Source organism: Amphiprion ocellaris, chromosome 15, assembly GCF_022539595.1.
Source record: "Amphiprion ocellaris isolate individual 3 ecotype Okinawa chromosome 15, ASM2253959v1, whole genome shotgun sequence".
In the NCBI taxonomy this organism is placed as follows: Eukaryota; Metazoa; Chordata; class Actinopteri; family Pomacentridae; genus Amphiprion; species Amphiprion ocellaris.
Window position 1 is genome coordinate 28,463,773 of NC_072780.1, and position 18,563 is coordinate 28,482,335.

General features: G+C 35.1%; 1 protein-coding gene across 1 annotated transcript in view; it reads left to right on the plus strand.

The window, feature by feature from the left end:
• Positions 1-471: 471 nt before the first annotated feature.
• LOC111565387 (uncharacterized) overlaps positions 472-18,563 on the plus strand; it is a 44,448-nt gene continuing 26,356 nt past the window's right edge. The window contains exons 1-7 of the mRNA XM_023265438.3: positions 472-676; positions 10,843-10,898; positions 11,304-11,324; positions 12,919-13,194; positions 13,696-13,783; positions 14,028-14,254; positions 18,229-18,516. Of these exons, the coding sequence (XP_023121206.2) occupies positions 10,853-10,898; positions 11,304-11,324; positions 12,919-13,194; positions 13,696-13,783; positions 14,028-14,254; positions 18,229-18,516 (946 nt within the window). The 5' untranslated portion in view covers positions 472-676; positions 10,843-10,852. The remainder of the gene's footprint in view (positions 677-10,842; positions 10,899-11,303; positions 11,325-12,918; positions 13,195-13,695; positions 13,784-14,027; positions 14,255-18,228; positions 18,517-18,563) is intronic.

The window sequence follows — 18,563 nt, forward strand, 5'->3', positions numbered from 1 at the left end:
ATCAAAAAAATACTTTAAATTGACACTTGCTGTTATTTCAATGAAAAATATAACATATCAAAGACTAAAAAAGTTAAATATATCAAAAAACTACAGTTAAAAGTATTAAAATTGCAGGGGAAAAAAACATTAATTTACTTGATGACCAAATAGTAATTTGCTGTTTCCCCAAAATTACACTTTTCTATTTTTATAAAATCAGCTAAAAATATTTGAATTTTACGGCTATTCACTGGTATTTTCACATTATTCACACATTATTTATTTATTTATTTATTATAGTTTAATATTATTTTATGTGAGCTGTTTTTTTTTTCTGTTCAGGTTTTCATATTTTTTTCTTTTCTTTTTTCAGTGCACAACTGTTATTGAGTTTTTGCACTCATATGTGTGACGGTGGCCTGAGGTTAAACTGCAGAGCGTCTTTCTGGTGGCTCCGAGCCAGAATCGACGCTTTTAGCCGAAGATTGCCGAACACCGCCGAGCTCGAGCGGTCCACAAACCCGACATCAACCGAAAGTGCTCAGCTACTCCCGATCTGGTCCCATTGAAGTCTGTTGTTGTGAGGTTGGGGGTGATGGGGTGGACGAGATTAATGAAATAAAGGAAAAAGCGGCTTCCATCACTCCTGGGCCCCTCCCTGCCTGCTGCTTTTCGGATTCGGAGCTTGACAAAGGTAATTACCACCATCCATTTATAATTACATCCTAAAACATATTTTATTTTGTTCAGCGTTTCGATCAAGCAGGGAGGTAGTGGGTTAAATGCTGCAGTTTTCCTTCGCTGTTTTGACTGTTTGCTTGTGTTGAGTGATCACATACGGCTGATTTAGGGCGTGTAACCACCACCAGCAGCAGCACTTACAGGCATCTTCACACAAGAATACAGCAATTAGCGCTTTCCAGGCGGAGCTGGGGGGAAACTTTCTGTATTCCAACTGGAAAACGATGCATTTTCACAGCATTCATACAGGAATCCTGACGTTAGTGGGACGAGCTGGTGTTTTAGATGGTGTCTGAGCAGCGAATGGCCTCCTGTGTTCTGGCTTAATTCTGTAAATTCACTCATCTTAGTGCTGATGCTGCTAAAGCAGAGCTCCGTGTTCACACTGATGCCGATTAGCAGAAGAGATTTTTACGCACGACGGTGGTTTGATGTGTGCAGAGCGGGCTGGTTGTTTGGGATATACCCGTCTGGATTCAGGGGTATTTTCTGGTCCACCCCAGTGGAAATGGTTACGCAATGCACTATGGCACACATTACAGCCGCCCACTAAGTATCTGTGGTACTGAGGAGTCTTCTGCAGGGTGCTGAATGGGTGAGGGGCAAATTAATAACTAAGGTTTGTGGAAAACCCCCTTAATGAGCCTTTTGTTTTGATACTAATCTCCTCCCAGCAGCTGATTTTTTTTCTCACTGAAAGCTGCATATCTCACTGATGCCAGGAGTGCAGACCCAGCTGCTGTCTGTGGAGGATTTAAGCTGCAGAGACAGAGAGAAAATACCTCCTTTATTCCTGCATATGAGCGAGAACTACAGGCGACATTGTGCGCAGACGCCGGACTGTGGAGATAAATCCAGTTACAACTTCTCTCAGTCTTCATTCATGCTCAGTCCTCTCCTCTCGTTTCCTCCATCTTCCATCCCCGGAGCGGGACAGCCTCCCGCCGGTCGTGACACACCCTTGGATGCACCAGCAGCTGCTCCAGGCTTTCTGGAGCTTTATGGGCTGCGTAAAGGGTGAGGAGGGGGAGACAGAGGGGGAGACAGAGGGGTACAGTGAAGGGGACAAACAGTTCCAGAGAGGGGAGTCACTTCTGAGGTGCTTCCATTTCAGCATCTTAAAGATGTTCGTACTGAAATTATTGTATCTGACTAACTCATGGGTAAATGGATAATTAAGTTCATGGCATTAGAACGTTTAACATCAGGACAGTGATGCTGTAAAACTGAGGTTAATGAAATGAGCTGCAGTGGTAGAGAGAGCTCAACACAAACCACTATAGATGATACACTGTAAAAATAGAAGAAAGAAAAGAGAGAAAAAGGTGGAAAAATGGTGAAAATCTGGCAGTAAAACTGCAAAAAAAGAAGAAAAAACCTACCTTAAAAATGCTGGAAAAATGTAAAAAAAAATAAACCTGTAAAAATAAATAAATAAGGCAATAAATAAAGCAAATATTTATAAAATAATTATGTTTGTTACTTTTATTTGTGATTTAATTTAATAAGGAAAATCTGTAATGTGACATTTTTTCAGTCCTTAATACTGGCAAATAAAAATCTTAATAAAATATATATTTTTAATCAAGTGTAAAAAATATCTAGTAAAAAGTATAAATTAAACTTTAACAAAAGTATCTGTGAAATAATTATATTTCTAGTGGATTTAAAAACAGTAAAACTGTCTAATTTATGGACACATCAGGTGAAAGAACAGGAGTTTAAATTTTTATATTTTCATCTGTGATTATAATAGCTTTTATTTGTATATTACCATAACAGGAAAAATCTGTAATGTAGTAGTTTTTCAGTCCTTAATATCTGTGCATAACTTATCTTTGAAATAATGACAATATTAATTATTAATAATGCTGGTAGATATATGAATAAAATAATTATATGTACATTTCTGATGATTCTAGTGTAAAAAGTGTCCCATATAAACTGTAAAAATTACTTAAAATAAGTCAAAAATAACTGCAAATATCTGTAAAATAATTAGATGTTTGGTGGATGTAAATACAGTTCTTGATGTGTATATTTTCTTTCAAATAACAGCTATTACAGCAAACATAATTAGATGTTATTTCTGCTGATTTAAATACAGCAAAAATAGAGTCATTTTATATTGTAAAAGAACAAAAAATACTGATTTTTAATGGTAAACGTAATTTTTTTTCTGTGATTATATTAGATATTATCTGTAATTTAACAGAAGTAGGAAAATTTATATAAAGAAATGTTTTTTTTTTAACATTTTCAGTCCTTGAAACAAAGATAAATATCCGTGAAATAATTAGAATGATTATTATATTTTTGCTGATTTAAATGCTGTACCATCAGCATAACTGTAAATGTTGTATTAGAACAAATTACTAGCAGGAAAAATAATTTTTTTTGGTGTGAATGTAATTAATATTTTTGGCCTATTTTTTAGTTTGTTTGTTTTTAAAAAGGTAACATTTAAAAACATGCTCTTTTTCTATGACTTTACTAGTTTTCATCTTTAATTTTTTAAAAGTAAAGTTATTAAAATGTAATCTGAAAAATACCAGTGAATAGTTTTTCAACTCCTTTCATTTTCTACAGTGTGATTTCATGCTTCAGTGGATAATTAGGTTAATAGCATTGGCATTTTGAACATCAGGACAGTAATGTTGTCAAACTGACGCTAATGAAATTAGCAGCAGTGATAGAGAGAGATCAGTACAAGCCATTAGAGAAGATATAGTATTTTATATCAGGCCAGCAGTACTTCAGTATATCAGGGAAGCAGTGCATCAGTCTGAGTGACCCTAAAGGAACCAGGAGGACAATTAAGAAGAGAGTAAAGATACAGCTTTACTGATTAAAGTGTTTCTGGGGAAGATAAGGAACAGAGATGGATGGACTGGAAACAGAAAGATGAGAGCTCTGATACTGTAACAGGAGGAGGATGGAGGCAGGATGCTGGACTGTGTGGGAGAACAGAGATGATGGAGAAAAGGCTCTTTAATCCATCAGTCCGGATGGATGTCGGACTGATGAGATCAGCCAGGGAGCTGTAACCTCCACGTCTCGACCCACGAGGAGGATGCTGGATGTGTCACACTCCCTTCAATCAGAGCTTCGCCTTGTACAGTTTGACTGATCTAATTGGTCATAACAGGAGACACGAGAGCGATGACCCCATTTAGAAGCAGACTTTTAAGATGGACATCGTGTCCTCAGCCAAAGGAGAGCTGTTACGTCTGAATCACAGGCTTCTAAACTCCCCACTGAGTTATGTTATGTTTAGAACCCCAAAAACACATGAATCATCATACTTCCACTTATAATGATCACTTCACAAAGTCAAAGTAAACTCTTTAGATTTAAGATTCTTGTATTGAAATAATTGCATTTGACTAATCTGATGCTTTGATGGATAATTATATCCATGGCATTAGTATTCTGGATGTTAGTACAGTAATGTTAAACTGAGGCTAATGGAATTAGCAGCATTGGTAGAAAGAGCTCAGGACAAGCCACTGTAGATAAGATACACTGGAAAAAATAAAAGATAAATGATGAAATACTGAAACATTTCAAAAATAATTAAAATAACAGCAGAAATCTTGAAATTAATGATGCTTTGGGTAGATTTAAATACAGTAAAACTGTGTAATTTTACAGTAACACATTGTGATAACTATTTGTAAAAATACAGATTTATGGTATGGTACATTCAGGGCTTTTTTGTACAGTAAACATGTAAATTATTACCTTTTTTATGTGACTTTACTGAATATTATCTGCAGTTTAACCAAACTGAGAAAATCTGTGAAACAGTAGTTAAAACATTGTTTACAAAATTTAAATCTTTAATATATCTAATTTAAAGATATATATAAAATATATCTCTTGTTATGAAATAATGCAAAATATCTGTAAAATCAATATTATTATTATTGTTATAGTTATTATTATTATTATTTCTGCTTTACATACAGAAAAAAAGAAACTGTATAATTTTCCAATCAAATTTTATAAAAGAACAAACTACCATTTGTAAAAACATATATTTTTGATGTGGACACTATTTAGTGTTTGGACTGCTTTTTTGTTTTTAAAATACCTGTAAAATTATTATTATTATTATTATTATTATTATTATTATTATTATTATTATTATTATTATTATTATTATTATTATTATTATTATTATTATTATTATTATTATTATTATTATTATTATTATTATTATTACTACTACTATTATTATTATTATTATTATTATTATTATTATTATTAGTATTATTATTATTATTATTATTATTATTATTATTACTTTAAATACAGTTTTTTAAACTGTCGCAAAAGACCAAATTACCATTTGTAAAAACACATATATTTGATGTGGACATTATACAGTTTGGCCTGTTTTTTTTTCTTTTAAATTTTATTTTTGTGTTTTACAACCAGTATGTAAAAACTTAACATGTTTTTTGTCTAATATTTTACTACATATTGTCTGTAATTTAATTAAACAGGGAAAATCTGTAAAATGCTAGTGAATTTTTACACAATTTCACCTCTTTCCTCCCTGTTTCCTTTTCAACTGTTGACAAATGTGATAACTACATAAATAGGCTCATGACATCATTCTCAACATCAGGATAGTAATTCTGTATTGCAGTTTTGTACTGTTTTTTTCACTTTCAGGGAAAAAAAATGCTTTTTAAAAAAAATATTTTAGGTGAAAATCAGTGAGTAGTAAATAAATCAACTTTAAACACAACATTCCTCTGTAAGGCAACTTATGTCATGTTTTTAAGCACTAAATCAGCAAATGCACCATCGTACCTCCACTTTTTCATTAAATTCAAACTTGCAGTGTCATATCTGAGTTTCATTTTGCTCTTTATTCAGAGTGCCTCTACATCTGGACAGCAGCTCTGCTCTAATCGAGGCAGACCTCCTATCGGCCTGATGAAGCCTTCCTGCAGCGCTGTCTTTAAATGCACCAGCACCACTCTGCTCATCTCTGAGCATTCATATAATCAGCAGCAACCCCTCATTTCCTCGTCAGACCCACACTTCTTTCTAACCATGAATCAAACCTGTGATTTATGTCTTTGCATCGCCCAGCTCAAGCACTCACACATGCAATAAGCTAATGGCTCTGTAGAACATTACAGTGAGATGATTCAAACCTGCTTCAGAGGCCAGCGATTAGGAAATACGCTCTGATTGCCGTGTTCCACCGAAGGACTAACAGGCTCTTGAACAATATTTCTGCCCACATTAGTGTTGAGGCGTCACTTCTGAAGGGACTTTATGTCTGTTGATGTGCAGAGGGAGAGTGGATGGGCTTTCTTCCTCCTTTTTCTAACTTTAAATAGCACTCTAATCCCTCAGCTGAGGAAGCTGGCAGGAATTCAGTGACTTTTTATTGTTCTCTCTCTCTCTCAGAGCCTGTAGATGCAGTGATTCACTCTGTTCCATAATGCTGCACTGGATGCAAACAGGGAAATGACTTGTGCTTTCCAATTTGCTGCAGAAATGTGAAGCCTTGCTTTATGTTTAGTCACTTTTTGCTGCCAGGAATCTATAATACAGGCCATACTGAGCACAAAGAACTGATTTAATGAGAGCAAATAATCAGCAGGACTGGTATGTTTATTATTATTATTATTATTATTATTATTATTATTATTATTATTATTATTATTATTATTATTATTATTATTATTATTATTATTATTATTATTATTATTATTATTATTATTATTATTATTAATGTTATTAATATTATTATTGTTATATATTTTATTTTTTAAATTTATTTTTATTATATATATATTTTTACAATCAATATTTAAATTTGTAGATTTGTTTTTAGTATTTTACTAGATATGGTTCATATTGAGCACAAAGAGAACTGATTTAATGAGAGCAAATAATCAGCAGGACTAGAATGTTCATCATTATTATTATTATTATTATTATTATTATTATTATTATTATTATTATTTTTATTATTATTATTATTATTATTATTATTATTATTATTATTATTATTATTATTATTATTATTATTATTATTATTATTATTATTATTATTATTATGATATATGCTTTAAAAACTGCAAAAAAGATGTGTGGACGTTATACAGTTTAACCTGTGTTTATTATTATTATTATTATTATTATTATTATTATTATTATTATTATTATTATTATTATTATTATTATTATTATTGTTATTATTATTATTATTATTATTATTATTATTATTGTTATTGTTATTATTAGATATTTTATTTTTTTAATTTATTTTTATTATATATATATTTTTACAATCAATATTTAAATTTGTAGATTTGTTTTTAGTATTTTACTAGATATGGTTCATATTGAGCACAAAGAACTGATTTAATGAGAGCAAATAATCAGCAGGACTAGAATGTTCATCATCATTATTATTATTATTATTATTATTATTATTATTATTATTATTATTAATGTTATTAATATTATTATTATTATTATTATTATTATTATTATTATTATTATTATTATTATTATTATTATTATTACTACTACTACTACTATTATTACTATTATTACTATTTTATTATTTTATTTTTAATTAATTTATTTTTATTATATATATATTTTTAAAATCAATGTTTACATTTTTATATTTGTTTTTAGTAGTTTACTAGATATGGTTCATATTGAGCACAAAGAACTGATTTAATGAGAGCAAATAATCAGCAGGACTAGAATGTTCATCATCATCATTATTATTATTATTATTATTATTATTATTATTATTATTATTATTATTATTATTATTATTATTATTATTATTATTATTATTATTATTATATATTTTATTTTTTTAATTTATTTTTATTATATATATATTTTTACAATCAATATTTAAATTTGTAGATTTGTTTTTAGTATTTTACTAGATATGGTTCATATTGAGCACAAAGAACTGATTTAATGAGAGCAAATAATCAGCAGGACTAGAATGTTCATCATCATCATTATTATTATTATTATTATTATTATTATTATTATTATTATTATTATTATTATTATTATTATTATTATTATTATTACTACTACTACTACTATTATTACTATTATTACTATTTTATTATTTTATTTTTAATTTATTTTTATTATATATATATTTTTAAAATCAATGTTTACATTTTTATATTTGTTTTTAGTAGTTTACTAGATATGGTTCATATTGAGCACAAAGAACTGATTTAATGAGAGCAAATAATCAACAGGACTGGTATGCATGTTCATTATTATTATTATTATTATTATTGTTATTAATTATTATTATTATTATTATTATTATTATTATTATTATTATTATTATTATTATTATTATTATTATTATTATTATTATTATTATTATTATTATATGTTCATCTGTGCTCTGTGTTGTTTAAGTCTGTGTAGAGAGTTCAGGTAGTTACATTAAAAAAAGATGCTTTTAGCTTGTGGCTACTTGTGCATGTATTCATTAACTTGCTGATCAGGCTGTTGAAACTCAGTAGCATTAGTTGCTCCATTAGAGAAGTCGTCAAGGTCCAGCTGAATAGAATACTTGTCTCAGTGTCGTCCTAATTGTATGTGCAGCGTTCTGACAGTGGAGTTGTACTGCAGCTCAAAACGAGTCTTTGAAGTGAATCTGTAATAATTTTGACAATCTCACACTGTCAGATTTCTTTAGTCTCTCTTTCATGTACATTTAAGGAGTCATTAGTTCCTGTTATCATTCCTCCTCCACCCACTGGCTGCTTTCTATACTGCAAAATAAAAAGGAGTGTTTCTTTACAGATTTCTCCTGTTTTGTTAAATTGCAAAAAATACCAATAAAATCACAGAAAAATATATTAATTTACATGCCGACTATAAACAAACGGACCAAAACTGTAAATAACATCCATATCAAAAATTTTGTATATTTACAAATGTATTCTTTTACAACATTTGACTGCATAATTACAGTTTTACTGTATTTAAATCTGCAAAAACAAAATTACTTTAGAGATATTTGTCATTATTTACAAATTGTTTACATTATGAAATATATGTATATTAAAGACTAAAAAAATCTAATTTTGTTAAATTACACATATATCTGGTAAAATTATAGTAAACAAAATATTAATTTATACTTTCATTGTAAAAAAAAAAAACCTTGCTGCCAGATTTCCACCATTTGAATAAAATAAAATGTATTTTTTTGCAGCAATGTATAACACATTATTTTTTTACTATTATATTGCAGATTTTCCTTGTTAAATTTTAGATAACGGCAGATAAAATCACAGAAAAAATGTGTTAATTTCTATGTTGATCATCAAAAATAAACTCTCAGTAATGTCCACAACAAAAATCTGTATTTGAGTAATTTATTCTTTTAAATAATGTTATTGTAAATTTACACTGTATTACTCTATCAGCAAAAAATCATTATTTTACAGATTTTTGAGACCATTTTCACTATTTTTATATATTTATTTTTTTTTAACATTCCAGTCTTCCACTGTTTTTAATACATTTTTCTGGCACCTCTACTGACAGATTTTTTTCCCCCCATTTTTACTTTCTTTCACTGTAAACGAGGAAGGTCAAAGCTACAGTTTGTTCCACAAAAATGATGAAATACTTCCTGTCATTTTATTTGAACATCAGTTCAGCAGTCGTGTGTTCGGTCTATGGGGTGACTGACATGTTTTTTGTTTTTTCAGGTTACTGTTAATCAAGGAGATCAATATTTGGAATTGATATACACTCCCAGTCAAAAATTTTGACACACTTTTTCATTCAATGCTTTTTATTTATTTGTATTATTTTCTATATTGTAGATTAATACTGAAGATTAACACTTTTTTTATTTACAATGTAATTCCACATGTATTCTTTTGTAGTTTTGATGTCTTCAGTATTAATCTACAATGTAGAAAATAATCAAACAAAAACCATTTTGACTGGTAGTGTATATTTCTAGTAAAAAAAAAAAATCAGATTAACACAAACTCCAACACAAAAAACTGTTGAAATACATTTGTTAATTTACATTTTTCTTATGTTTAATTTAGAGAAAACTTTCAGATTCAGATTTGCTGCATCAGAGCCAAAGTAGGACAATTAATTTATTAAAGAACAGAAAAATTAAGGCCAGTAGTCAGTTGACTGTAGTTTTGTCTTGACAACAAACTTCCATGGATGTGTTGCAGCAGTGTGCGTCCACACAAAGAGTGAATTTCACACTAAAAGCTCCAACTTTGTAAGGAACTGGTTGAACTGACCAATCTTGGCAAACATCACAGGATTTTGAGAGTTTTTCTTCATATTATTTTCCAATCCTTCACTTTCCAGCTGCTTCTATGCGGCTCTGCTGCTATCTGTCCATCTAATTATTCCACCTGAATGACTGTAGTACTACTGCTCAGTCTAATCCAGTGCACTGGTGGTAAAAGGTCAGACTCTCTCCATGCCAGCTGGCTCCTGTCCATCTCATCGTCCCTGAGGGATGGCCACGCACTCTTGCATGTAAATTTCTGCCACAACTTCTCCTCCTTCATCGTTTTTCTCCGTCTCCTTCTCTTACTCCCTGCCTTTGACGTTCTTTCCTTCCTGGCAGTTTGTGGTTGTGTGTCGTGAGTGGAAAGCTGATGATCTGCTCACACTGCAGGAGACTTAAAGAGCTGCTGTTCTGTTCACACACAGCGTCACATCTCTGTCTAACGCCTGCAACTCTACACCCCAAGGACACTTTATCTATAAAAGTTTGCAGCGGTGCTATAAATGTTGCTGGCAGCGCTCTACTTTAGGTATTTTCAAGGCTAATTTGTGAAGTGTTAGCACGGTGGCGGTGGGTGGGGGAGCATGCTTTTACCTTAAAGAGGTGCTTTTAAATCAAACATCAAACCCAATTAAGCACAAACACCTCAAACTGAAGGAGGCGAACAAATACGTCTTGTCAAATAAAACGATCCAGATGTCATTATGGCAGATATTTCTCTCTTTTAAAGTCTTTTTTGGAGCCGTAATGATGCTATAAAAAGCTGTTGTTCATTTGTTGTGTATTGTCTGTGGGTTTATTTTTTGCAGAGTCTTCAAGATGAAAGTAATCAGCGCTGCAGTGCTTAGCGCCCTGTTCTGCACTGGTAAGCACAAACATAATCAGTCACTTGGGAGAGAGTTCAGACAACCGAATGGCTGAAACAGAATTCCTGCAAAACCAGATTTGTTTCAACCGAATGATTAACATAGATTCTAAGAAAATGGCACCAAAGAAGCTAAAGCATGCTTTTGATCTATTTAATTTCCACTTATTCTGCTGTGAAGAGTCAGGTTGTTGTTGTTTTTAAACATCTGGCCTATTTTTAGCTGTTGTTATTATGTGAGGCATTTACATTTCAAATGTTTTCAAACTTTCGGGGGAAGTTTTGTGTTTTTTTTTTAAACTTTAAACAAAGGAAGGTTTATTTAAAGATCTATGTCCAAATCAGCAGGCAACTTAAAACAAGATGCACTTTAAAATAAACTCCTCTCTGTCTTTTCTTTCACAGTTGTGTCAGCATCTTTGAAAGGTAAATCATACACTTATTTTGATAATGATGCATGACTAAGAATGCTTGGAGTGAAGAAAGATGCAAAGATAGTGTGATCAGATTAAATCTAAGTAGGGAAAGTGTGAAAATTTGATTAAAACAGTGGCAGTATTTAATTTCCAGTGACTCTTGTAACTGAATTTTCTACAATGGAATCACTGAAACCCTGCCACAAAAAGCAATTATGCATTTTGGTTCTTTCATAGAATTATTAGAGGTCTTCTGGAAATATGACAAAATCTGCTGAGTCAAAAACATACATACAACAACTTGAATTACCAGTTTTGGTGAGAGAGACAGCTGTGTTAATCAGATTTTCTTAGTGTCATGGCTGTTTAACTTCTTGCGAGTGATTATGATCGACTACAGCTGCTGACTCCTCTGGGCCCATTTGATCCACTCATTAGGCTCAGGCACAAACACTACAGTGGGAAAGTCTGAGGAGCTCAGCAAAGATCTGAAACAGCAAATCACTGACTTCAACAAGTCAGGAAAGTCACTCGGAGCCTTTTAAAAATAGCTTCCAAGTTAACCAATGCTTGTAAGTATAAAGTTCACTGCCCCGATCAGGAAGAAAACACAAACTATCACCTGCTGCTGAGAGACAATTGGTCAAGACTTAACCAAGAATCAGCATAAAGCAGGTCTGAATGAATTATAAGCTTCTGGAACACAGGTGTCAGTGTCCACAGTGTTTTACATCAACATGAGCTGAGAGGCTCCATGAAGAAGGAAGTTCTTCCTCTAGAAGCAGAACCTTAACGCTCTACTCAAGTTTGCTGCTAATGGACAAAGAAAAGGCTTTCTGGAGGAAAGTTCTGTAGTTGGATAAACAAAAAATATGCTATTTGACCACAATGAGCAGAAATATGTTTGGAGGAGAGAAGGTGAGGCCTTGAATCCCACTAAGCATGGTGGTGGCAGTATTATGCTCTGGGGCTGTCATGGTAGCAATGGAACTGGTTCTTTACATTAACTTCATGTAACAATGCAGAAAGAGGATTATGTCCATATTTTTTGCAGGAAAACCGAAAAATCATCAACCAGGAAGTTGGACCTTGGATGCAGTTCGGTGTTTCAATAAGACAATGACTTCAAAAACACATCAAAAATGGCACAGAAATAACAAAATTAGGCTAGAGTTAAGAGTTTAAACTGGTCTCCCTAAAGTCCTGACTTAAACCCCATCAAGAACCCATGGACTGTGATGAAGAAACAACTCTGTCAGAAAGCCAGTAAATTTAGTTGAACTGCACTAATTCTGCCAAGGGGAGTGGTCAAAGATGCAACTGGAAGCTTGTGAGCGGCTACCAAAACCAAAATATTAGCATTTCTCTATGTATATTTTTGACCCAGCAGATTTTCATATTTCCAGAGACCTAAAATAAATCCATGAAAGAACCAAAATGCAAGATAGTTTTCCGTAACAAAGAAGCATGTGTTTCAATGATTCCATATGAGAAAATTCAGGGTCATAGAAGTCAAGACTGCCATGATACATGCTGTCTTTACAAGTGCATGTAAACTTCTGTTCACTCCTGCATCTATTGTAATAAATCACTCTTCCTACCAGTCACAGAGGAGCACAAGAAGGTCTTTTTTGGTGAGGACATTCACATCAATGTCCCGCCTGGCAACTTCGGAGAGGTTGTGTTCAAACCTGCCGCCAACGGCTCCTCAGAGGTGTTTCTGATGAAGGCGGGTCAGGTGATGAATTATACTAAGACCCCCCTGAAAATTCCGGGTCATCTGGTGCTGCGGGGCGTGCAGGAGGAGGACGAGGGCGTCTACACCATCAGGAACACCAACAACTCCGACTCAGTCAAACACCTCATCCTCGAGGTCAGGGGTGAGTTTCCTGCTGCTGGCATCATTTATCTCATGAAGAATTGCACCTTCACAAGAATAAAGAACACAGACATACAGTTGAGCTCAAGATTATTCATACCAAATTTGTATTTATAATGTGCACAGTGACTTGGTGGTTTGCACAGTCGCCTTACAGCTAGAAGATCCCCAGTTTGCATCCTGGCCTGGCAGGAAAATAACTGTCTCAGAATAACAATAGTAACTGTGCTGTGATTTCTGAATACAGGAATGGTAACGTGTTACATTACTGCAGTACAGGTGAGAGTTTTAGTAAAAAGCAGCTGGACTTGGTTCTGAAGATGTTTCATCTCTTATCCAAGAGGCTTCTTCAGTTCCTTGGATTAGTGGTGAAACATCTTCAAGAACCAGAAACAGGAGTCCAGTCGATTTTAACTGAAGCTCTTATGATGACCACAGACAAATGGAGTATGTGAAACTGCAGGCAGGTGCTGAAATTTAATCCTTTTGTGTTGATGATCAGACTGCGCTTTGGAGCAGAAAGTGAAGTATGGAGAGAACTACAACATCCCTCTCAACCACATCGAAGGCCCCATCACCCTGCAGTTCAGGTACAGAGAGCAAAAGCTACAATACTAAACCATGCAGCCGAGTTTATGACAGATTGTGTAGATGTTTGGACTTAAATTTAAAAGCTAAACAGGGACAGGGGCTGCACTGCAAATGAGCTTAAATGCTGCCAGCTATTGGTTCAAATGCAGATAACTGTGATCTTACAACAGTCTGTAACATCTGCCTGCTCACTGCATTAAGTAACATCTGTCCTCTCTTATTGTTTTTTCCTCCAATGTTAAGGCCCAGTATGATTAAAATCAACCAGACACAGGTACAGCACACCACAGAGCCTCCGCTCATGGTGCTGTACAACAAGACGACGGTGCTGGTGGAGGAATATGTTGGACGCCTCAGCATGTCGGAGAAGCGAGTGACTCTGCACTCGGTCAGGATGACGGATGAAGGCAGCTTCACGGTGCTGGACCGAGATGGGAACATCAAGATCAGGGAATGTCTGAATGTCAAAGGTGAGGACACGTCTGAGCGCCGCTGCATCCACTCAGGTTTTATTGATTTGATCAGCGTTGTCTGCATGCATCATCCTGTGAGTTTTATGTGCATCTGACTCATTCTGGGCAGCTGAGGAGTGAGACGAGCCAGGACTTTGGAAGACTACACAGTTTTTGTAAGGGAATTGTTAATAATATGCCCCTAGTGCTTAGTTCAGCATTTTAGGGCTTAATTTGATAGCAGCGGTGCAGAGAGACAGAAAAAGATACAAGAAGAATGACATGCAGCAAATGGAGCTTTGGGAAACAACATCATCATGGTGAAAACTGTCAAACTGAATGTCTACTGGTCAAAACTTAGCTGACTTGTTGCTGCATTTGCAACTGCATATGCATTACATTTAAATAATTTGCGACAATCATAATTAGCATCTAACAGCAAAAATGTTTGGTTAAAATGTTGCGGATAACAGACTTATGTCAGGGGGTTGTTGCCAACATGACTCAGAATACCTGCATAGACACACAGACTGTTAGGAGACAGACTTCCCAACTTTAAGGAACAACGATGACAAGTTTAGGAACTCTATATGACATGACATGGATGTATGGAAAAATCTGGATAACACCGGTCTTCCAATCTGAGGAATCACACCTGGGACTCACTGCTCATTGCCCTGATACAAGGAGAATGAGATGTAGCAAACAGAAATGGAGGAAGCCTGGTAGAAATAAAACCACGTCTGTGCTCTAAAACCGTCCTGTTTCAACAGGTCAGACTCGGTCTGCTTTTAGCTGCATTTGCAACTGAATGTGCATTACATTTAAATAGTTTGTGACAATCATAATTGGCGTCTAACAGCAAATGTTTGCAAACGTGACTCAGAAGGAAAGACTGGTGCCACTGCAGTCATATTAAATCAGTGAATGTGATTGTATACTAGTAGAGAGGTGAAATGAAGTTAGGTCTAAGGAAAAACTGTGAAGCTTTATTCAAGGCAGCACCACATCTGTCACAAAGTGTTGCCCTGAGCTCCAGTAGCTGCCGTCCCTGTTATTGGACATGTTGCACAACTTTAAGGCACAATGGGGACAAGTTAAAGACTACAGTAATGTTACATTTCCTGCAGTTTTGGCTCTTTTTGCAGTTAGGGATTGAGCAACCTGGACGTACAGAAACACCTGGATGACTTCTGTCTTCCATGCTGGGAATCACGCTGCTCAAACCCCTGAGCTATCAGATCACCTCCGTGTTTTTGTCTTGTTTTTCCAGCTTTTCTCCATCTTGGCTGAGTGCCAGTGTCCACATTAGCTCACTCTTTACTGTAAAATCTTAATGTCTTTATCTGAGAAAGGGTCATAAAAAAGGTCCTTATCAAATGTATTTAAAATGAGGTTAAATCTGCCCACAGGGATGCTGGGCTGCTGCAGCTGTAAATAAGAGCATGGAGATAAAATATATCAAGAACACATTTGCTTAATGAAGGTTATGGAACAAAGTAATATAACTGCAGGCAGAGACAGAACTCTTGAACCAAAACCTGGACGTCTGCAGCAACAAAAGAAGCTGTTCTTTGATAAAGTGGTGCTTAGAACTAAACACCAACGTTTACATGCTAACATGTTGATGTTTAGCGTGTAAAGCTTCTCATTTTAATCCAAAAAATTGCATAACAACAGAGAACAGGTAAACCCATTGGGAAAATTTGTTGGTATTGCAGGTTTTTTTTGTGGATGATAAACAAACTACTTCAATTCTCTGAATCCAAGGCAGTTTCTGACCAATGTTTGTACATATGTGGCCTCATTTCTCAAACTAATTTAATTTTACAAAAATGTAAGTAAAAATGTAATGAATGTTTACAACATGTTTCCATTTGCCCACAGATGGTACCAATGCTGGAAAAGCATTGAAATCAAAGCACTAGAGATATTTTACTATTTTTAATTTTTATCTGTTTCCATTCACGTTTCCTGTCTGCTCTGTTTAAACACTGTCTGCAGTTCAGCTGAAAAGTTCCAGAATTTTTGTCAGATGCCTGTTGATCACATTTGAGTCACTATTGGCATCATGGTTGTGATGAGGTTTGCAGAATTTTTTAGATTTTGATAGAATCTGGTTTGAACTAAAGCTTTATTTTTTGCTGAATTTTTAAATGAGATATGTGCACTAAATCAATTTGGATCAAATATCAAGATTTTAAGCTCAGATTTGGGTAATTTTTCCAGGCAGATCGGCTTGTTAAATATGAATAGTTGAAGGACTGTGGGAAAGCTGAGAATCTGACTTTTTTTTCTGTTTTTACAGTTTCTACTGCTGATAAATGCTGTCATTTTGGTGATTCCTTTTAAGAGAATAGGATTTTCAAATACGCCAGCAGGTTTGGGATTCAGAGGGTTAAACAAATTACTTGGAGGTGACAAATGATTCTTTTCGTCAGGGAACATGAATGTTCATCCAACTTTGTGTAGTAGTTACTTATAAATGTCATGAAGAACCACTGCGTTTTTTCTCCCAGTTCATCTAGTGGTTCCTGAGTTATTTTAGTTTGGACCAAACCCACACTGCAGATGGACTCTCTCGTGGCCTCCACATGATAAAAGTCCTGATGCATTTGAGTGCATTTTTTCACCTCTTTTTGCTATCATAGTTACAATCCAGCTTCTACAATCACATATTCTTGAAGTCTCACTAAATACATTTACATTTATTACATACACAGATCAGGCATAACATTATGACCACCTGCCTAATATTGTGTTGGTTTCCTTTATGCTGTTAAAACTCCTCTGTTCCAGTGGGGAATGGAACCAGGACCTCTGGGGATGTTCTGTGACACCGGGATGGTGGCAGTGAATTCTGTGGGTGCTGTGGGTTGCAGAGTGGGCCCTACCTAGATCAGGCTTATCCTGGCACATCCCATGGATGCTCAATAAGATTTGGATCTGGTAGTGTGGAACCTGGGTGAACACCTTAGCTCTTCTTGTGCCACTCCTGAGCAGTTTTTGGTGTTGTGTTGGGGTGCATTGTCCTGCTTCAGTTGGCAACCGGCACCAAGGACTGCTGATGCTATGGAGGGTTGGGGGGGGTTGCTTGACCTGTAGTGTTTAGGTGGGTGACACTTGTCTGTTACAGTCCAACCTCTAGGGTCAGCTGGATGTAACAAATAACCAGATGTTGTTGGTTCAGGAAAAGGACTTTATTGCTCAGTAGCAAATGGAACATAAAAGTGATCAAACAAGAAAACAAGACTGGTGGATGTTGCCAAATCAAAGAACAGAATTCAACAAAACGAAGGCTAACAGAGTTTGTAAAACTATCTAAACACAAGCAAAGTAACTAAACTCCCTAGCCAAACTTAAATACAGTTTCACCTCCCACCACAAGTAACAGAAACTAATACAAAGAGTGTACAGAACAAACTAAACAATACTGGTGCCTCTGAACACACACATTTATTACACACAGTTCACAAATACTGAAATTACCAAATGCTTCTTTACAAAGTCGGTGGACAGCTAACTAGAGCGTCAGTCTCCACTGAGTCTGGGGGCTCCACACCAGATTAGCAGCTGCCAACAGAAGATCGAAATGTCCATAATCACCCCTCAAACTGACGGACCACAAATGACACACAACTTACACAAAGGCACCAGGGCAAACTGGTCACAAATAGCAGCCGCCCCAGCTGAGAGTCTTGGTTGCAGATATAGTCATGTGCAGTGATTGTGGGAGGAGGAGTTGTGGTGGTGGACCAATCCAAGGTGTGAAGGACCAGGGCTGGGAGGAGGTCTGGAGCTCCAAGCTAATCATGAGTGTCAGGTGGGAATCTGGAGCTCAGGCTTGGACCAGGTGTAATCAATTCACTCCACACGCCATCCAGACACAAAGGCTATACAAGGTCCAAGATGATTGATGTTATTCACTTCACCTGTCAGTGGTCATGATGTCATGGATGATTCCTAAATGTTTGTCTATATTCACCCCACAGAGCACCAGAACTTCTTGCGAGCCTCCTATGGAGAAAACCTGAAGATGAGACTCTACCTGCACTACTCCAACCTTAACATCGTCTACAGGCCTAAATCTGACAACCAGGACCGGGTCATCCTGGACCAGGGGGTTCTGGTGACGCCGCTGGACCCTCAGCTGGAGGGTCGGCTGACTGTGGAGCGTTCAGACCTCATCATTAAGAAAATCCAGATGGCCGACGCAGGTGTCTTCAAAGTGACGGACCTGGCTGGGTTTTCAGTGGCCGATATCTACATAGACATCAACGGTGAGAGCAGAGACGCGTTTAAATGAGTGTTTAGTTGTGATCTCGCA